This window comes from Acinonyx jubatus, chromosome D2, assembly GCF_027475565.1.
Source record: "Acinonyx jubatus isolate Ajub_Pintada_27869175 chromosome D2, VMU_Ajub_asm_v1.0, whole genome shotgun sequence".
NCBI lineage: Eukaryota > Metazoa > Chordata > Mammalia > Carnivora > Felidae > Acinonyx > Acinonyx jubatus.
In genome coordinates, this window is record NC_069393.1 from 10,533,899 (window position 1) to 10,556,088 (window position 22,190).

Below are 22,190 nucleotides of genomic sequence, written 5' to 3' on the forward strand. Positions count from 1 at the left end.
TGAAATGTACAATTAAATGACTTTCAGTTTATCCACAGAGTTGTGCAACGAACACCACAATTAATTTTAGAACCCTTTCTTCACAGCAAAAAGAAAGCCACAACCTTTAGCCTTCAACCCACATTCTCCCAATCCCTGCCCCCACCAGCCCGAGGCAACCACTAATCTGCTTCCTGTTGGGATAGACTTGCCGATTCTGGACATTTCATGTAAACGGAGTTATTTTCCCTTTTTGGTGCGTGTGACTGGCTTTTATCCCTCAGCATGTGTACAGGGTTCATCCATGTCATAGCACGCATTAGACATTCATTTTTTTTATCATGCAATAATATTCCAGCGTAGCGATAGATCACATTTACCCATTCATCAGCTGGTAGGCATTGCGCTGTCTCTACCTTTTGGCCGCTCTGAGGGATACTTCTATGAACATTTGCGGACGGTTTTTACGTGAGCACGAGTTTGCATTTCCCTCGGGTGTATACACGGGATGGGAATTGCTAGGTCATATGGCAACCGGACGTTTATTGGGCCTTTTGAAGAACTACAGGCTGTTTTCTGAGGCAGCCGTCCATCTTATATCCCAGCCTGCTTTGTGTTCTTCACATCCTCTTCCACGTGTATTATTATCTTTCTTTCTTTCTTTAAGTTTCTTTTAAGGTTATTTGTATTGATCTTGAGAGAGAGAGTGAGCATGAGCGGGAGAGGGCCTGAGAGAGAGGGGGAGAGAGAATCCCAAGCAGCTCCACACTGTCAGCAAGAAGTCTGATGTGGGGCTCGATCCCACGAATCGCGAGATCATGACCTGAGTTGAAATCCAGAGGTGGTCACTTAACCAACTGAGCCACCCAGGTACCCCTCTGTCTTTTTTATTATAGTCATCCTAGTGGATATGAAGCAGAATCTCACTGCAGTTATAAAGTATTTTTTGAAATAGAAAAAGTTTTTTATTTTGAACAAGTCCAATTTGTTAATTTTTTTTTCCTTCATGGGTTGTGCTTTTTATGTTCTGTTTAAGAAATCCTTTTGGCAAACCCAATATTTTCTCTGATCTCCCCATAAATTTCAAATTTATGGCGATGGTTCATTTTGAGTTAATTTTTTAAAAGTTTATTTATGTTGAGAAAGAGAGAGAGAGCATGAGCAGGAGGGGCAGAGAGAGGGAGAGAGAGAGAATCCCAAGCAGGCTCTGCACTGCCAGCATAGCCCAAGTGGGGCTCAAACTCACGAACTGTCATATCGTGACCTGAGCCAAAACCAAAAGTCAGATGTTTAACCAACGGAGCCACCCAGGTGCCCCCACTTAATTTTTGTGTACGCTGTGAGGTAAGGGTGGAGGTTAACTGCTGTGTGTGGAGCCATCCAGTTGTTCCCACATCATTTGTCAAAAAGATGATTCCTTCCCCACCGTACTGTCTTGTGAAAATCAACCGAGGGTCTCTTTCAGGACTCTTACTTTTAAGCAGGCTTACTTAGGGATAATTTTGCCCCATGCTGAGGCAATAATATCCTTCTGAGTCTACTGCCAAGTGTCTTTTATATTATGAGGTTTTTCCCTTCTGGTCCGGTATCACCTGAACTAGTCTCAATCCTTTGTAAACTTGGGGGATTTTCCCATTTGTTCCTCTCAGGTGTCTTTTTCCCTGGTCTAGTGTAGTTTCTTCACATACAGACTCTGGGTAATACTCAGCCCAGGACTTGAGAGGAACCCTTGGTAGATTACTGGAGCGCTCGCGCGCTCTCTCTCTCTCTCTCTCTCTCTCTCTCTCTCTCTCTCTCTCTCTCTCTCACACACACACACACACACACACACACACACACACACACACACACACCACCTTGCACCTGCTGTCTTCTGTAAAGCTTTCTCTTTATACTAAATGTATGGGTCATCTGCCAGTCACTGTGGCTTACAATGGCCCAAAGCAGAAAGTGGGGAAAATCCTCCCTTACTTGGATGAAGGGGCTTCGTGGTTGGTTATTTGTTTGTTTCTTTGTTTGTTTGTTTATGGATGAAAAACCTGGACTTAATTTGCCTGGGCTGCGTCTTGGACCGCTTTACCCTCTACCTTGTGACTTGAGACAATATATTGAACCTTTCTAACCCTCCATTTACCCACTTGTAAAATGGGGTTATGGAGGTAGTTTTGACGGTTGAAGGAGATACTCTGCGTAAAGGGCTTAGCACAACGTCTGACACACAGAAATATTGCTAAATGTGATGCTCATTCTTCAGTGCTCAAGTGTGGGCCAGTCATCTCTCTCTCGACTCGGTTTCACATCCAACACGATTCTCCAACCTCACTGTCTTCTCAGTTTTTTCTAAAAAAGTTTATTTATTTATTTTGAGAGAGACAGAGTGCAAGCGGAGGAGGGGGAGCAGAGGAGGGAGAGAGGATCTGGAGCAGGCTCTATGTTGACAGCATAGAGCACGATACGGGTCTCGACCTCGTGAACCGTGAGACCATGACCTGAGGTGAAATGAGACGCTTACCCGACTGAGCCACCCAGGTGCCCTCTTCTCAGCTTTCGTATCTTCTGAGTCTCTATGTTATTTTTTGTTATTTATGCTTCCTCTCTGGGAGACCTCATACAGCCTCGGGGCTTTAAACACCATTATAAGCAGATTATTCCCACGTTAAATCTCCAGCCTGGAACTTGACTTTGAACACTGGATGTGTACATGCCAGTGCTGATCTTTGCCAGTTTGTCTCTGGAACCGTTCTCTGTCCGTCCTCTGCTCTGTGTCTTGGAGGGTGAGAGGTCTGATCCCTGCAGCCTGCATTTCTTAGGGTCCTCGGGCAGCCAGCGTCAGGTTGCATTTGAGCCTAAGGAGGGACTGGTGGGAGACCGGAGGGCGGGAGCCAGGGAAAGCCACAGGATGTGTGGTTCTCCTCTCTCGGCCTTGGAAGTGTCTCTGGCAGAGACTACTGCTCCACGCAGGAACCTCCGGTCTCTGGCGACACTGTCTTCCCCCGATAATGCCTCAGCCTTGCCTGCTGTCGCTCGTCTCTGCGGGGCTTGTGCAAACCCTGTTTGGCTTCTTGGAAATTCCGCCACCTGTGTAACCATTTCTTCTGTTTGGGATCCTTAGAGTGAGTTCAGGTTGTCGGCAGAGCCTTGGCGGAGAGAATTCTCTAATGAGTGTCTCAAAATCAACACATCTAGAACAAACACTTGATTTTCCTCCCAAGCTGCTCTTCTCGGTGCTCACTCCATTTGAACTCATGGTACTTTCTCCATTTGAATCTGAGTATTTTTCTCTACCTCCACTGCTCTCACTGCCCCAGTCCAAGCCATCATTAACTCTCGCTTGGACTATTGCAGTAGCCTTCCAATTTGTCTCCCTGTTTCCATAGTTGACCATAGCCGACAGAGTGGTCTTTCTAAACTACAAACCAGAGTATGTTGCCTTTCTTTGGAAAACCTTCCACTGGCTTCTTCTCTAAAATTGTCCTGCAGGGCACCCAGCTACTTCCAAGACTTCGTGTTCTACCTCTCTCTACTACCACATTTGTTCTTCCTAGAACCCATCAGGATATTCTGCCTCAGGGCCTTTGCACGTGCTATTCTCTCACCCCTGAATGGTCTTTCTCCAATATCCACATGGTTCTTAGTCACCTTCCTGTTTGTGTTCAGTGGTCACTTCATCAGAGTCCTTTTCTGATTACCTTACATATAACATAGCATCTTCCTTTATTGTCTCTTTACTGTTTTATTGTTCTTTGTAGAACTTTCTAGTACTTTATATTATATATTTATTTATGGTGTGTCTTTTTCCGTTGGAATGTAAGCAGGAGAACAGGGACCTTATTTGGTTGGCTGCTACACTGCAGTGTCTTAATGGTTGGCAGTTTAGAAATAAAAATAAAATGTACAGCAAGATTGCTTTGCATCAGACACATTGCTTAGCGCTTTATACTGAACATATTATTTCTTTTCACGTAGAGAGCCCATAGCCTTATGGCAGGTGCAGAGGGTGCCAACCCTGCAGGAGCTCCTTTGGCAGGGCGCAGGCAGCCTCCGCTGCCTGATGATGTCCCTGGGCTACTGCTGGGTCTGGGAGGCGGAGCCTCCGCCCCGCTGGGGCCCGCCCACGGCGCATGCTCTGCGGGGCCGGGACGCTCGGAAGCACAGGGCAGGGCGGGGTCTCTGCCGCACTTCCCGAAGGCCCGCGGCTCCGATTGGCTGTGCACAAAGCTTAAGCTGGGGAGAGGAGGGAGCGCCTGCCCTCGCGTCTGGCCCTCCAGGTGCCCGGCTCCGCGTGCGGGCACTGCGGGTCTGGACAGCTGCAGGGGAGGATCAGTGCAGGTGAGTGGGGCTCTGGCTGCGCCGCCAGGTGAGGTGCGGCAGCCCCTGTCTCCATGTGCGCCGCCGCCCCCCCCCCCCCCCCCCCTTCTCGCCGTGAGCCTTTGCAGGCTGGCGGGACCCCCTGTGCTTGGCGCCTGGAGCATCCCACCTGGAGCATCTTGTCTGGAGCATCTGCCGGCGCCCCTTCTACGGGCGGCGCGGTCCAGGTTTCAGGGTGGGGGGTCCCCCTGAAGTTGCCCGCCCTTCTCCGGGAGCCCTTCGATTTCCAGGACGGGAGTGGCCGCCGATCAGCGAAGCCGTCCGGAACCCGCGGACTGCGGTGACAATCGGGACTCCTGATTCCCAGCTACCCCCTTTCCCCTGGTCAAGCTTCCTTCTAAACCCGTTGCCACTTTGCTTCCGGTACGTAACCTAGGTGCAATCTCAGCCTCTCTCGAAAGAAGATTTAACGGTACCCCCCAGATTTGCGCAGAGTAGTTCACACAGCTCAGCAGCGCTGCCGGCGGTGTCTGGTGCCTAGCGCAAGTTTAAATGGGAACCGAAATTATTGGTGGTGGTGGTGGTGTCATTATTAGAAAGCAAAATGGAAGGCTGCTTTGCGGTTTTTCTTTTCTCCAGCCACTGAACTTTTGGACCACTCCCTATCCCGTATTCCAATCTGAACTGTGCATCCAATATTTGCCTGGCATCTCTTCAGGCCCTAGGGGTTCAAAGTTGAGTCAGACGCCCGCTTTGCACATGGGCTGGGGTGAAATGAGGGCCAGCCGAGCACATACTTGGATTGTTACAATGTAGAAAGACCCGAGATAAAAGTTGCTAAGAAAACCCAGGAAAGCACACAGAATCCAGCCTGGATGGGGGCTTTTTCTCCATTTAAGCTTCTCAATCATCAGCCTTCCGGGAATCCCTTGACTCCTCCTAGGTTGAGAAGCTTGCTAAATGTTGTGTCGGAAGGAAAAATTACCTGGGTGATAGATCCTGTCGCCCTCCTGGAGCCTCTCCGTGGACAGCTGGCCCAGGTTCTGTAGGGCAGGACTGAGTGCAAACAGTCTGCTGCCAGATGATTCTTTGTTTTAAATTGTGGGCACAACTTTTCCATTTCCTTTTCAATCTACACCCCATTCCCTAGTAAAAATGGACTTTGGGGAGGTTGAATTTATGGCTCGGGTCGAGGCAGCCCTTCCCAACCACCACAAAGAAGTCTACACTTGTGAGTAAAGGCCAGTGAGTTTGCTTTGGCGGTGCAGATTCAAGGTAACATGACTTCCTTTGTAGGTGTTCAGGGTTCACTGCTGGTTGGATACTAAGTGCAGTGCTTGCTTTGGCAGAATTCACTATTTGTAATCTCCTGAGAACCAATGCCCTAAGATTTGTGGATTACTCAGTTAAGCACAGGTCTCAAAAACAGCCGTATTATTGACATACAATAACAAGACTTTTTTAAGTGAACAATTTAGGAATTTTGACATATGCATACACCTGCGAAACCATCGGTAAATTCAGTATAGTGAACCTGTCCATCACCCTTCTCGTGCATACCCCTTTGCAGTCTTTTCGTCCTTTCCCTTTTCTTCTCAGGCAGCCAGCCCTAGATCTGCTTGTAGAGTTTTCTATAAATAGACTCAGATGTATTTATTCTTGTGTTTTGGTCTTGCTTTCATTCACCGTAATTAGTTTCAGATTCATCCGTGTTACTGTGTGTTTATTCCTTTTTATTGCTGAGTAGTATGTATATATCATGTTCATGTCCTATCCACAACCATTCACCCATTTTGGACATTTGTGCTTTTCCAGTTTTTGTTTATTACACACAAAGCTGTTTTAAACATTTTTATACAAGTCTTTGAATAGGTATACATGCATGCATCTTTTTTTTTTTTAAGTGATTATATTTTTTAAAATGTAGGATGCCTAGGCTGTAGTTCCTGCTTTGCTTCTAATCATCCAGGTTCCTTGGGGAGACTCACTTTACTTTGCCTTTAACATCCATCCCCGAGGTCTTTGCTGTGCTGTGATTTTGTACCATCCCTGGCAGAAGCTAGATCATCTTTGTTGGTGGTCTGGAGGGTCTCAGAAGGAGAAAGGGATGTTCTTCTATCCTGTTTCTCTTGCAGGCTTCCTTTCATTTCAGCTTTTTCCTTGGATGACCTATTTGTTTTATTTATTTTTTTTAAATTTATTATTATTTTTTAACTGAAGTATGGTTGACACAATGGGCCATTCATTTCAGGTATACAACATAGTGTTTCAACATCTTTGTGTGTTATGCTATGCTCACCGTAAATGTAGCTACCGTCTGTCACCATGTAACTCTATTCCAGTACCCTTGAGGACATTCCCTACCCTGTACGTTTCATCCCTGTAATGTATTCATTCCATAACTGGAAGCCCGTATCTCCCTCTCCGCTTCACCCGTTTTGCCGACCTCCCACCTGACAGCCACTCTGTATTTATGTAGGTCTCTGTATTTATGGGTTTGTTTCTGCTTTTTGTTTGTTTATTCATTTGTTTTTTAGATTGCACTTATACGTGGAATCATGTGGTTTTTGTCTTTCTCAATCTGGCTTATTTCACTTAGCAGAACATTTGGGTGACAAATTCGAATCCTGATGTGTAATTTTGGGCAAGAATGGAAATAAGTAGACAGTGGGAGGCAAGCACTAATACTGCACTTAAAAATGAGAACTTAAAAATGTTAAATCATTATTAGAAGGGAAAAGGTGGGAGGTTAACCAGTTCTGAAATTTCGTGGATCTTCCCTTTTTTTCCAGCCTATTATCCTCTAAGTCCTCTTCTCTGTTATTTCTCTGGAAAAATTTGTTGAACCTTGTGGTGAGAGGGTGAGTGGGTGTGCTGGGCTCCAAAGGTCACATGGTAACCTTGTGGAGGATGGCAGGTAGAGAGGTTTCTTAGTAAAAAAAATAATAATTCCTCACTTTTTTCTGTTTCCAGATAGGGCCGGAGTCCTTTGTCTCATGTTTGCCCCTGAACCTGACTTTGACTTGCCCCTAAGCCTGGTTCAGAACTTTTTATGGGAGCATTAATCTACCGGCATAATTTGTGCAGTGAAATTCAGACAAGTAACAATAGACTACTTTATACAGAATGAAAATGCAGCTCCTGGGGTTGGTGTTCTGTTTGGTCCTTGGGACCTTGCAGTGCGAGGCGTTCAAAGGGAAGCTGGCAGCTGTGGATCCCGAAACAAGTATGAATGTGGTAAGTTTCTCAAAATCTCAAAGATGCTTCAACATTTTTTAAAAAGTTTTATTTATTTATTTTGAGAGAGACAGAGACAGCATGAGTAGGAGAGGGGCAGAGAGAGACGGGGAGAGAGAATCGTGGGCAGGCTCCACACTGTCAGCGCAGAGCCCGACGCAGGGCTCAAACTCAGGAAACTGTGAGATCGTGACCTGTGAGGAAACCAAGAGTCCGACACTTAACTGACTGAGCCACCCACGCGCCCCTGAAAGATGCTTTTAAAATGCATGTGACGGGTGGCGCCTGGGTGGCTCAGTCGGTTAAGCGTCCGACTTCAGCTCAGGTCACGATCTCGCGGTCCGTGAGTTTGAGCCCCGCGTCGGGCTCTGGGCTGATGGCTCAGAGCCTGGAGCCTGCTTCCGATTCTGTGTCTCCCTCTCTCTCTGCCCCTCCCCCGTTCATGCTCTGTCTCTGTCTGTCTCAAAAATAAAAATAAACATTAAAAAAAAAATTAAAAAAAAAATGCATGTGACAAAGGTCAGTTATTTTCTGAGATTCGGTTAAGTGGGCCACATGAAGCCACCAACTCACCTCTTTGAAGGATAAAAACGTATCAAAACTTTGCAAGAATGCTACTCCCGAGTGCTGCTGTTACAACACAGTGAACAAGAAGTGTGATTAGCAATGTCCAGGGAGCACAGTTCGATATAAAAATCAAAATATCTGAAAAAAAAGTTTTGTTAGAACAAATAGGCAAAAACAATTTGTGGAGTAATTAATATTTCAAATTTGAAATTAACGTTTCAAGGTTATTAATCTTAAGGAAACAATAAAACCTGGAACTATCTCATTTAGGCCTAAAACATGGGAAAATACAAATGACTAGAGACAGTAGCTACTTTAAAATAGATGAAGCAGTGACCCAGCTGAAGAATCAAGACACCATGGTTTGAAGCTGATAAATCCAAAGTGAGTCAAGAGAATGTAACTTGATCAGGGTCTTAGGGTCAAGTTTTAGTTCTTGTCCCCAATTTTTTCTTATTCCTCCCCTCCTTTAATTTTTTTTTCTGTAAAAATGAAAGAATTAAATTCTTTCAGATACTTGCAGAGGAAAGGATAGTGAGCATTTACTTACATTAAATCTAGATAATTGAATTATCCATATTCTACTGAGCTCCTGGTTAAGAGTTTCTCCATGGACTGCTCCTTATGGAGAAGTGAATTTGATCACAATTTCCTGCTTTTCATCTTTTCTTGTCCTCCAACTCCACCTTGCCATTCTGTATTTTACTAGTGTAATTTCATTAGTTCATTGATAAAAACAGATTAGTGCTACGCTTTGTTTCCCAGGAAGGGACCTCTGAAAATAAGGATATTTTATGCGTGATCACAATATTAGCTGCCATATTTAGAAAACAAATAAAGAAGAATGTTTATTTGTACCTGGGAGCCAGGATGGAAACAAAGAGGCCCAACATGGTGGTGAAATTAGACACGCGTGGTGTAGAACATGTTAGAATGTTGAAACCAAGGTTAATCCAACACCTGTGAGTAGAAGATCCGGATGAAACCAGTGGAGGATTTACTCTTGCGTGGGGGGTGCTACTAGGTTGAGCACACTAAAATGTCACTAACAACTGATTTCTTAAAGCCTGGAGAATGCCTGCTGGCATTTTGTCTTCTTTGCCTGTTAATGTGGGAGATCTTGTCAGATTCTGTGCACAGAAATTCCATTATTCTTTTTCTCTGTAGACTGAAATTATCTCTTACTGGGGATTCCCTAGTGAGGAACACTACGTTGAGACAAAAGACGGCTATATTCTCTGCCTTCACCGAATCCCTCATGGGAGGAAGAATTGTGCTGACAAAGGTATGGGTGTCTCCTGTGGTGAGGCAGGAAAGCTCTGGAAAGTACCTACACTGCTGGAATTTGGCTGGTTTTTGTGTCAGTAATCAAATTGGAGATTTAACCTGAAAACATTGAAATGGGGTTATTTTTAGGTTAAAGTACTAACCATGTCACATTTTTGCAAGGCATATGAAAATACTGTTTTTGAAGAAGTAAAGACAGGTTATGTAATTTCACATTTTGCTTAACGATTTGAAGGTCAGTTTTGTTTGATGATATGTGAAATCTTTGCTTTCCTTGTTTTAAGGAGGCATCTTATTAGTGAAATGTCTTGAGCATTAAGTAAATCGCTTTTGCTGTTTGAATATTGATTTTTTTGAATGGGCAATATATTCACATAGTTCAAAACTTAGAGTAAAAAGACATATAGTGAAATACCTCCCTCCTTTCTCATCCTTCACTTCCCTAGTTTTGTGTGTATTCTTCCAAAATCTCTTTAATTTCTTTAGCTCTAAAAAAAAATTTCTTTAGAAATGGATACAGACATAGGTGATTATTTTTCCCTGCTTCCAATTTAATACAAAAGGTACTATATAGTGTCAATTCTTTTGTTACTTGAATTTTTTACTTAATATCATGCAGATAGTTCCATACAATACATAGAATACTTCACCACTCAGGGCACCTGGGGGGCTCAGTCGGTTAAACGTCCAACTCTTGGTTTCGGCTCAGGTCATGATCCCATGGTTCGTGAGTCTGAGCCCTGCGTCTGGCTCTGCACTGACAGTGTGGAGTCTGCTTGGAATTCTGTCTTTCCCTCTCTCTCTGCCCTCCCTTGCTCGTGCTCTCCCTCCCCCCACCCCCAAATAAATAAATAAACTTAGAAAAAGAGAATACTTCACAGACACTTGGTGTTCCGCAGAGTTGTTCCATGATTTATTTTACAGGTGTCTTAGTAATGGGCATTTGGGGTATTTCTAGTCCTTCTGGGAGAAGGAAGATACTGCTGCTTAACACAACCTTGTACGTGTGCAAGTTTGTTTATAAGATACATTTCCAGAGATAGAATTTTTGAGTCAGAGGATATGTATATTTATGATTTTGATAGATACTGTTAAATCTCTTTTCAGGCAATCTTGTTCCGGTAATTACTCTCACTAGCAAGATGTGAAAGTTCTTATAGTTTTGGAGATACGTATGTCTATATCTTCCCATAGCGAAAGTGCCGCTTCCAGGAGATGAATGAATTTCTTTCTAGGCAGGCTATTTGAAATTGTGAAACATATGTCAGAATGAAGATCGATCCCAATGCAATCATCCCTCCAGATGTACCTTATCCTTTAACATTTTGTTTCTAAAGATTTTCCTTGGGGGCGCCTGGGCGGCTCGGTCGGTTAAGCGTCCGACTTCGGCTCAGGTCATGATCTCACGGTCCGTGAGTTCGAGCCCCACGTCGGGCTCTGTGCTGACAGCTCAGCGCCTGGAGCCTGTTTCAGATTCTGTGTCTCCCTCTCTCTCTGCTTCTCCCCTGTTCATGCTCTGTCTCTCTCTGTCTCAAAAATAAATAAATGCTAAAAAAAAAAAAAATTAAAAAAAAAAGATTTTCCTTGGACAACTAAGGTTGAGATTAAGGTAATTTGATGACTCAGTGTTCTTCAATTACAATTTTATATGAGCAGAAGGGCCTTTTTGCCTCAATTCCTTCCCAAATTATTCAAAGCAAACTTAAAAACCTGTGTTACATGACCTTTGTATCATTGTTTGTTTTTTTTCTTAATATAATCTGGTCTATTTCCCCCTTCCCCCCCAGATTGTAACTATAATAAGGGATTTTATAACACTTAAGTGGCTGAGACAGCCAGTGCTGTTTTTGAAATTTCATTTCTCATTTTTTTTTAAATGTTTATTTATTTTGAGAGAGAGTCTGGGAGGGGCAGAGAGAGAGAGAGAAAGAGGGAGAATCTCAAGCAGACTCTGTGTTGCCAGGGCAGATCCTGACACGGGGCTCAGTTCCATGAACTGTGAGATCATGACCTGAGCCGAAATCAAGAGTCAATAAATCAAGATGACGTCAAGATGCTTAATTACCTGAGCCACCTAGGTGCCCCTCCTTTCTCATTCTTGAGGTTTTTATGATTTATAGATTCATGTTCATACTATTAAGCTTCCTTCTTATAAGTACGTTACAAAAATGAGTAGTGAGCTGAAGTGAGGGCTTACATTTCTTTTTCTGCTCAAAACACGCAAAATGTATATTTTATTCCGGAACAAACATATGATCTTAGTTCCCCTGTTTTTTTTTTGTTTTTTTGGTTTTTTTCTTTTTTGGTAAACCCTTTGATTTCAGATCCCATATAAAGAAGAATATGTACTGATCATTACTCTCTTAAAAGTGATTGGGTAACTAGTATAATTAATAATGTGAATCATTGTTAGAGCACCTGGGTGGCCCAGTTTGTTGAGTGTCTTGACTTCAGCTCAGGCCATCATCTTGTGGTTCACGGGTTCGAGCCCTGCATGGGGCTCTGTGCTGACAGCTCAGAGCCTGGATCCTGTTTCGGATACTGTGTCTCCCTCTCTCTCTGCCCCTCCCCAACTCTCAGTCTGTCTGTCTCTCAAAAATAAATAAGCATTAAAAAAAAATGTGAATCATCGTTAAAAGATGCAGGGAACCTCAGTGAAAACATGCTTGGGGAATGCTTCTCGTCTTTTCTCCGTTGCCCACCCCTGGAATTCACGCCACAGTTAGAACAGATGGTGCCCCCACCCGCGTGTGCGAGCAGCAGCACTGTGGTGCGGGGCTGTGCCCTGCCAGGTGAGGAAGCGAACAGGAGCCTAGATGTGCTCCCCGGTGGCAGGAAGGAGTCAGGGCAGCTGAGCGTGAGATCTCCGTCAGCGGCGAGGTCCGTGTGGGCGTCCGCCTCCGTGTGCCTTGGAATCTCCGTCTGCAGGAACAGTTGATTGACTGTGATGGTCCCAGTGTTCCTCTTTGTCACTCTGGTTCCGTGGGTTATAGTCCACACTCTTTTTTTTTTTTTGGCTGGGGTGCATGGTGTGCAGCAGTGGGTGGGTACTCGTGGACTTTGGAATGGGGAACACAGAGGGAAAGCATTCTCAGTGTGGCCACACCACTAGGTCCGCACCCTCTTCCTCTGTAGGCATCAGTGAGGGCTGCGTAGACCCTTCTCTGACGGTGTGCACACCCGTGGTCCAGAGCAGGGACTCCTCATTGTCCCCTCAGCATCCTCAGGAGCAGTCTTGTCAGTGGTGTTACTTCGGCTCATTTAAGCCAAATAGACAACAAAAGAATTCCTAAGAGCCCTTCCCACCCAGCGTGGAACTTATCCTCTTATTCAGGCCACCCCCCTCCTGGCCTCCTCCCCTATTCATAAGACCATCGTCCTCCTGCCCTGGAAATGCAGAATCCTTCTCGAGTCCGGTGCTCCAGTGGCCGAGCCCATGTTACCTGGCTTCAGTCCATCCCTGTCTTCTCTTGGCCAGGCCACCACGCTCTGTATGCTCTCGTGACCATTCAGCTGGGTGCCTGAGAGAAGCTCAGAACCCGAGGGAGGCTTTGCTTTCATTTTTGAGGCTTCCCGTGTAGTAGAGGAAGGAAGAATTTCAAAACCGGTCTATGGAAACTGCTGATCTTTTAAGAAATTAATACTTTTAATACGTACAAAAATAACGCAGGGCATCTGTACCAATTACAGGGCGTTGCAAGATACATTAAAACATCTCTTCATTTATTGGGGATGAAGTGAGACCGTCCCTCTTACCCTTTTCAGTGTGGTTTTTCTCCGTTCTTGTGCTGTCCGGAGGTGCTGCACAAGTTGAGTGAGAGCTGTATGGGCAGCGTGTTCGGGTCCTGTTGGAGTGGCCCACTTGCAGATTTGTTGGGGGCGGGGGGGGGGGGCTGTGTGATCACGTGGCCTGGCCACACCGCTCCTCTTCCTGCTAGCTGTGCTTGTCCATCTTGTGTAGTTTTGCAGGGTAAGAACCCAGGGGTTGTTGTATGGTACCGGCCATTCAGCAGTCTTCAGGGACCTAATAAATGAAGCTATGTACCTTTCCTTGATATTCTGTCTCTCTGTTGTCTGTACCGCTCATACAGCAGAGGAAATTGGAAGCTTCCCACGGGTATGTGCAGAGACCTTCGTGATTTGGCACATCAGTGATTACAGTTCTGAACTGTGGTGTCTGTGGTGTCAGTGTCTACTTAGAATGGGGTGGCACACCTCTTTCAGGACGTTTATGAGGAGTGCTTAAGCACCATCTGGGTTCATTCGTTATCTAAGAAAAACATCCATCATTTTTTTTAAGTTGATTTACTTATTTTAAGAGAGAGAGAGAGAGAGTGTATGCACATGTGCGGAGGAGGGGCAGAGAGAGAGAGGGAAGGAGAGAATGCCAAGCAGGCTGTGCACTGTCAGCACAGAGCCCTACATGGAACTCAGTCTCATGAACCGTGAGATCATGACCTGAGCCAAAGTCAGGAGCCAGAGGCTTAACTGACTGGGTCACCCAGGTGCATCAGGGACATTTATCACTTATTAGCTGCCCAGGTTTAACTTGGCACCTTAGCCAAATTATGAGTCACTGAAGTCATGTCTCTGTGGTATTAATTAATTAAGACTACTTTCTGACCCTCTGACATCCAAGGGAATAATTTTCCTTTCTGCTGAGCTCACCCTGGACTTCAGCTGGTGAAAACAGCCTCTAGAATAGTTCTCAACCTGCCTGCCATCTTCATTTCTATATATTTTAATTTAATTTAATTTAATTTAATTTTTTTAAATGTTTATTTATTATTGAGAGACAGACAGACACAGAGCGTGAGCAGGGGAGGGGTAGAGAGAGGGGGAGACACAGGATGCGAAGCAGCTCCAGGCTCTGAGCTGTCAGCACAGAGCCTGACGCGGGGCTTGAACTCACCAACTGTGAGATCATGACCTGAGCTGAAGTCAGTCGTCCAACCAACTGAGCCACCCAGGTGTCCCAATTATTTTTAAAAATAATTCTTTCCCCCAGCTCCAGGCCCAGCCTAAGTGGCGGGTGTCCTTGATTACATGAGCAGGAAGGAGACGTACTTCCTCTGAGCTCCCAGACACCTTTTTAACACCCTTCTTGAGGTGCCTTTCTTGTTCTGCTTTGGGACTGACTTATTTGTGTACTTCTTCCTCCCCCCCCCCCCACCCCCCATGCCCCTTTGCTCCCTGCAGCCGCTCCTTGAAGGCAGGGGCTGTGTCTCTGTCATCTTTGTATCCCTCAGCATGGTGGGTGGCACCGTGTTCCCTGCATGGTCAGCCTGAGTGAGGGTTATATGAGGGCAGTCTTCAGAATTGGGGTTCTTAACTGGACTAAGACAATGCACCTTCTGTGTAGTGACATAAAATAGAGCCCTGTGTACACACAGATACTACATACATTTGTAGAGAGTTGATGGACCCACTAAGATGACCCTGTTTACACATTTACCTGTGTCGTCAAACTCCTACTAACTAGTCAGCTTGGAACACACATTTAGAAACAGACTGAGGGTTTTGAACAAACTGAGGGTTGACGGGTGTGGGAGGTCGGGTGGTGGGGTGGGGAAAATGGGTGATGGGCACTGAGGAGGGCACCTGTTGGGATGAACACTGGGTGTTCTATGTAGTGATGAATCACAGGAATCTACTCCCGAAGCCAAGAGCACACTATACGCACTGTATGTGAGCTAAGTTGATAATAAATTATGTATATAAAAAAATAAAACTCTCATACAATCCAAAACAAAAACAAAATGGAAGAAAGCTCTTAGTGGCCTGGTGAGCATGTGTGTGATGCTTCCCAGTGTTGAGCAAACTTCTCCATCAAGTGTTGCACTTCCCCTGCTTTGCGCTAACTCCAAAAAGGAATTGAAAGTCATCCTGAATAGGGAAGTGATTCTGTTTTCGTGTGCTCAGCCATATCTCCGACAGTCATGGGATGTTAGCACTAGAAGGATCTCAGAGTCCTTTCTGAGCCGGAGATTTGGAGAGTTTGCATGTGTAACATACTCCCTGGTGGATTCCAAAGTAAAGTCCTTGAGTTCTGGAACCTGTGTCTAGATGAGCACCCTCATTTTACTGGGTGAGACAGCCAGCTTGAGAGAGAAAGGGAAAGAAGTTGGCTTTAAGGCAAAAACTAGTGGCCTAGCCAGTCTGACTCCAGAGTCTGTGCGATTTGAACTAGAAGATGCAGTCTTATGTAATAAGCATTGAGCAAGTTGTTCCCATGATGCTGATTTTATTTGACTAAAACAAGGAAATACATATTGTCTTGCCTAAAATACATCAAACAGCAACGGCTACAAGGCAGACTTCTTGCCAAATTGGGAAATAAATTGTTCAGTAAATAAATCGTCAAATAAAGCAACAATAGTGGGTTATTTGTGTCCAATATACATGCATGTATATCCGTAAATACACACATACACATACATGTATATGATATATAGGTATCTGTTGGCCTAATGAGGGCAGTGGTGTTCTGGGATCTGAGTAATGGTCTTCAGGCATTTTGAACTTCACCTTGGCAAAGACTCCAGGGCTTGCCCCTTAAGCTTTTTAAGTCATAATTGAAAATTCACAACCTGGCTTGGGAATTAGGTCTTTGGACAGAAAGGCCGCTGGCCTGTGTTTTCCTTTGCTTATTTTAGGATTCTGATCATTTCTGGATTTTCCATTCTTTCCTTCTCTGCAGTTCCTAGAGGAGTTGTCTTTTTGCATAAATGCTGTGCTCTGACATGTCCCCAGAGGTCCCGTCGGGCCGAGATGCAGCTCCTTGCCTCCTGGTGGCATGGAGCAGGCGCAGGGTCATTCCTGGGTGCTCGACTTGATGGCACTGGCTGGCTGAACTCATGGCCAGGTTCATTTGGCTCTGATGGTGCATCAGGTGCAGGGCTGTGTTCGGACCCTTGACCTAATGGAGAAGCACAAGCCAGTGTCAGCTGCATGCTGACTCCTGTGTGCAGGGTGGGGCTGGAGCCAAGAGTCAGGGTGGAAAGGACTAGGGTGTGCTGCCAGAACCTGTGTCTCCTTCGGTGCTCCCCGTTGTCCTCCCGGCTAACCCATCTTACCCGCTGTCCGTCGTCATCCTCAGTGTCAGTTCTTCAGGGAGCATCCCCGGCCGTTCACCCTGGGCCAGCTCCTGCTGCATGTTCTCTTTGCTCTCTGGGTGTTTCCTTCCTAGCACTTTGGACGGTAAGGCTGAAGCTCCTCTTGGTTATTCGATCATCACTCCAGCCAAGTCTCTCCAGGAGCTCCTCTGGGCCTGGGCCCTCCTGGGATGGGGTTGAGCAGAGCATCAACAGTCGGGGCCACACTGGTGAGGGATTCCGTACTCCTGAGCGCAGACAGCCACAGACACAAGTGTAGGCCTTCCAGTGGTGGGTAGAATTAGGGGCATCTTGGGCAGAACCAGTGGAGCTGTGGCTTCTGTTTTCAATGAAAAAAAAAAAAATCCTTCTGGATTCGACGGTAGTCTCTGATGACTGCTTCCTCTGTATCCAGTCCTCCCTGATGGGGAAGGTGCTATAGCCCAAATGTTTATGTCCCCCCAGAATGCAGGTGTTGAGTCCTAACCCCCGTGTAGTGGCGTCTGCAGGTGGGGCCTTCGGGAGGTGACTCGGGCCTGAGGACAGAGGCTTCCAGAATGGAATTAGTGCCCTTATCAGAAGGAGACCCCAGAGCTCCCTTGTCTGCCTTCTGCCAGGACACAGTGAACAGACAGCCATCTGTGAACCAGGAGGTGCCTCACAAGGCACCAGGTCTGCCAACACCTTGATCTCGGACCTCGCAGCCTCCAGAAGCGTGAGCTAGAGTTTCCTGTGTTCACAAAGCCATCCAGTCTGTGGTATTGATACAGCAGCCTGAATGGACGCATGCACAATGCATTCCGGAGAACAAGGACAGGAGAAGGATGTGTATTTCAGGATGTGTCTGCTGTGTGCAGGAGGTCCTTAAGGGAGAGCACGATAGAAGCGTATCTGGGGGTCAGAGTCAGCGTCTCTGGCCAGGTGCCCTCTGTTGTGCACTTGTCTCTCCGGGCCCCTCTGTTCCTTCTGTTAGTTGAGCATTTTGGACTACAGCTACGTACTTGCCCAGCGTCAGGCCAACTGTAAGGCTCCATGAACTGGAGCGTGGAGATGCCACCGTGCGAAGCCTTTCAAAGGGCAGCCAGGGTAGCAGAGGCAGGGAGGGCAGAAGGCAGTTTGCGTGGAGGTGAGGCACACTTTGCCCTCACATGACCTGAGGTTGGTTCCTGGTTCCACCGCGTACTAATCGTGTGTCCTGTCCTGGGGCACTCATTCCTTCTCTCTAGGCCCCAGAGCCCCCATCCGTAAGGTGAGAAGAGTGACGTGAATGGCCCAGTGGCACCCTGGGCATGTAGAAAACTAATCAAGGCGGTGCCTGGAAGGTGCACATGGCGTGCGTGGTGTGCGTGCGGGCACGTAGTGGGTTTTCTTTCTTTGCCTCGTTTATTCCTTCGTTATTGTATCTATTCATCAGATTTGTCACGAGTGAGGACCACAAGCCAGACTCCACGTTGGGTGCTGGGGACGGGGTGGTGGGCAGGACCACCAGGTCTCTGGCTTCATGTTGCTCGGGGACCAGAGTGGCTGTGGCCGGTGTGTGTGTGTGGCGGGGGGGGGGGGGGGGGGGGAGATGGTTCTCTTTCCTGTCTGTGATCTGAGGGCTGTTGTGTTCCCTCCTGCAGAGGCCACTCCTCTTCAGCAGGGTGCCTGAAATGTGAGCACGGTGACCTGGACCGTGGCAAGGGGTGTGCACCCTTCCGAGTGCGTCTTGGGGACGGGCCAGGTTCTCCTGTGGATTCTCAAGCGAAGAGATCTCCTGCAATGCTTAACCCCTGTTACACATGAGGAAACCAGGGGTTATAGCGCTCGATGAATTTGCCTGTGGCAAAGACAGGATTGACGTGGCTTAGGGCTGAGTTTCTACCCACTGCGGCCATGTCCCCGATAAAGCCACACTGGGGAGAGTGCCCTGTTTAGGTAAGCTGTGCACCAGCTTCTGTCGTTTAAGATCCTGGCAATAAAGGCCTGGAGATAGGTGCCTCCTTCTTATTCTCTCCAGGGGCCATAAGTGTCGTGACTCCGGCTTCCCACGGATGTTATTTGCTCATCTTGCTTTTGGCCGTGTTTTGAGGCCAACTCTTCCAACCAGAATTAGACTACAGAAATTCACTCAGGAGCCCTTGCTTTGGATCAGTGGAGGTCTGCTCTTAATGATTCTTGGGAAGGAGGCCCTAGAACTCCCTCCAGGAGCCCGTCAGATGTCAAGCAGGGCTCTGCACACCTGGCCTGTCTCCAGGCTGGGCCGGCCTGGTAGAGCGATGGGCGGCACGTTCCCCTTTGGATGACTCCTCCTTGAACCCAGCTGTGGTTGGGCTCCTGAGAAGAGCTGAGGGAGCTTGTGGAAAATAAGTACTTCCAGGCTGTGTCTCTGGAGTTCTGGATCCCCTACCTCAGAAGTTGGGCCACAAATATGTGTGTTTTTTAAATGTTCCAGGTAGTTTTGATGTGCATGCATTCAGTTTGGGGAAATAGTGCGTGGCTTGCTTGGAAGGGGCTGGGTACAAAGGGAATACTGAAAAAAAATTAAAAAAAAATTTATTTATTTTTGAGAGACAGAGACAGAATGTGAGCAGGGCAGGGGCAGAGAGACAGGGAGACACAGAATTTGAAGCAGGTTCCAGGCTCTGAGCTGTCAGCACAGAGCCTGATGTGGGGCTTGAACTCACGAACTGGGAGATCAGGACCTGAGCCGAAGTTGGATGCTTAACTGACTGGGCCACCCAGGCGCCCTGAAAGGGAATACTTTCAAGCACATCTCTTCTCCCCTACCTCTTTAGTTATTAATGAAGGATTTTTTTGGAGTAGTGGTTAAAAGCAGGGGCTTTGGAATGAGACCAGGAAGGCCGCCCAACCTGGAGGGATGTGCCCCCTACAAAGCCCTTCACGTCTGGGTCAGACAGGGCATTGACCTTCACCTGCTTTGTGTCTGCCTCCTGAGGGAGCCACCTGTGTGTGCCCCGTGGTCCTGTCTGGCTGCGGCCTGGGGCAGTGTCACTTCTACAAATCCAGGGTCCCTTTTCTTCTCCAGAACCCTCTGTGGGGTGGTCTGTGTCTCACTCGGGAGCTGGCAGACACGTTCCTGCCCCTGGCCACGTCACTCTCTTTCCTGTGGGCTTCCCTGGGTGCTGATTGGGCTTTTTCACGCTGGCCTGGAAGGTAACTGTGGGACTGTCTCCTGGGCTGGACTGGAGCCCCTTGGGGGCAGGGAGCGGGGCTTACCCTCCTTTGTGTCCCCCACAGCTGGCGCAGTGGCTGAAATATCACAGGTGCCAGGAAGGGTTTATACAAGACGTGGGGCCTGAGCACACGCTTCAGCGGGCCGTCGGCCTTTCTGGCTTCGAGCTCACCTCCTGAGAGAGTGCTAGCGGCTTCTCATTGCCCCTGGGAATCCAGGAGTTATTTACCGGTGGTGTTTAAAGAGTTTTCTGGTATGCCTTCAGTCTGCCATTCCCACATTTCTCCTCCAAGGGTCCTATAGGTTAGGGAGGGAAATACAATGCACAGAGACTTCAGGGGGATTTTAAACGCTCCCCACTTAAACGTTCCCCAGGGGTGCCTGGCTGGCTCAGTCAGTTAAACGTATGGCTCTTGATATAAGCTCAGGTCATATAAGCTCACAGTTTGTGGGTCTGAGCCCTGCATCCGGCTCTGTGCTGACAGCTCAGAGCCTGCATGGGATTCTCTCTCCCCCTCTCTCTGCCCCTCCCCTGTTAGCTATGTCTCTCTCAAAAATAAATAAAAATATTAAAAAAATGTTCCCCAGTGTAGAAAACCTGCCTGGTCCCCACAGGCTGACCCCTGCCACCCCTTCCAGCCTCAGTCCTGGCTGCCCCTGCTGGCCCCCCCCCCCCCCCCCGCCCCCCAGCTCTGCCTTCCCATCTAGATCATTCCTGCCTTTCTCAGTGCTGGGGCCTGAGGAGTCAGCTAAGCAGACACAGGTTTTCCACCAGGTGTCTGAAGAGGCACAGGTTGGAGGAAACAGCAGGAGTTTGGCCACCTGCCATGCTTCTGGCCCCGCCGGACCCTCTGTTCCCAGGGGAGACCGCTCCAGTGGCAGACCATGGTTATGTGTAATTGCCTCTCGGAGCACAGTGGTCCTGCCCGGCTCATGCCCGTGTGCGGTCAGACTCTTGCCTCCGTCAGCCTGACTTGCTGACTTCACTTAAGGCCAAAAAGTCTTACTCCTCACAGCCCAGCCCCAAAGCACCTTCGATGGGAGAGAAGTGACCTAACGTGCGGAAGGGACTCGTCAGCACCCTGGTGTGGCTCCTGGGGGTCCCTCACACAGAGACTCACAGTCACCGCGGAGCGATGACGCCTCTTGTCACTGTCTCCGCAAGGCAGCCTGCTTAGGAGCGGGTGTCATTTAAAACACATTTCATCAGCTACAACTTAATGATGAGTTGATCTCAGTAATCCTTATCACATCCCTGAGGTTTATGTGAACTTCTTATTTTTACGACGACTCTTATTTCCACAACTGGATTCTGATCTCCTTCACCAGAGGCGGGGAGCCAGTTCCGCAGATTCTGTACGTACCACACTGCCTTGTCCGAAGCACTTTCACAGTCAGTTAGCGTTGGTCACGTAGCACTAAAATGAACATTCGCAGGCAAGGAAGTACTCATAAGGCTGCCCCAATCCTGATCTGTTTCGCTCTTTTGTCTCCCCGCTGGTAGAAGGTCACCGATGTGGCCCTGGCCGTTCAGAGGGCTACTGTGTGTGATTAGAAAGTCATAGGAGTCATTTCGGACCTTCACTTGATGGCTGTCCCACTGTCTTTACAAATAAGGGGAGCAGCACCCACCTGGCATGGCTCCGGGGGTACTGTTCATGCTGTAGAGAATTTGGACGGTGTCTCCTGGAGTTCTCTATACAGTCCACCTTGCATCATCAGACGGACAGCCACTTCAATTAAAGAAAAAATTTTTAATGTTTATCTTTGAGACAGAGAGAGACAGAGACTGAGCGTGAGTGGGGGAGGGGCAGAGGGAGAGGGAGACACAGTATCTGCAGCAGGCTCCGGGCTCCGAGCTGTCATCGCAGAGCCTGACGCGGGGCTCCAACCCACGAGTCGTGAGGTCATGACCTGTGCTGAAGTGGGATGCTTTACTGTCTGAGCCACCCAGGAGCTCTGGGACAGCCATCTGAAAAGCAATTAGTTACCAAATCCGCATTAGGACATAAACAGAAGAAAAATCTGTCAGTTCACTTCCCATCTGTTTGGACGAATCTTACTTCCCATTTTTCCTTGATGTTTTACACTCCTTCTCATTTGCCTGCATCATTGCTGCCTAGCTATGGGTCTAGCGTAGGTTATTGTCTCGTACTTTGCTTTCTTTCCACCCTTCAAGGCTGGGTTATAAATTTTTCTGGGATGCCACAGTCCTTGTCATTGGTGATGGTTTAATTATTGCAATCAATTATTTGACGTCTCAACAGTTAGCTCTTTCCCTTAGCACCTCACTTTCTTTCTTTTTTTTTACTCAATTAAAATTTTTTTTTTTTTTTGTGGGAGAGTGCGAGTGAGTGAAGGGCAGAGAGAGAGGGAGAGAGAGTGTGGAGCCTGAAGCAGGGCTCGAACTCACGTACTGTGAGATCATAACCTGAGCCAAAGTCAGATGTTTAACCCACTCAGGCACCCCCACGTTTCACTCTCATAACGAACGAGCAGAAGGCCAAAGGAGCTCTTACTTGTTTGTTGTGATCTATGTGTCT

At 47.3% G+C, this 22,190-nt stretch overlaps 1 protein-coding gene across 1 annotated transcript in view; it reads left to right on the forward strand.

Annotated features, from left to right (window-relative positions):
- The first annotated feature begins 4,150 nt into the window (after positions 1 to 4,150).
- LIPA (lipase A, lysosomal acid type) overlaps positions 4,151 to 22,190 on the forward strand; it is a 35,619-nt gene continuing 17,579 nt past the window's right edge. Inside the window, exons 1-3 of the mRNA XM_027049949.2 lie at positions 4,151 to 4,308; positions 7,413 to 7,524; positions 9,259 to 9,376. Coding sequence (XP_026905750.1) covers positions 7,414 to 7,524; positions 9,259 to 9,376 — 229 coding nt within the window. The 5' untranslated portion in view covers positions 4,151 to 4,308; position 7,413. The remainder of the gene's footprint in view (positions 4,309 to 7,412; positions 7,525 to 9,258; positions 9,377 to 22,190) is intronic.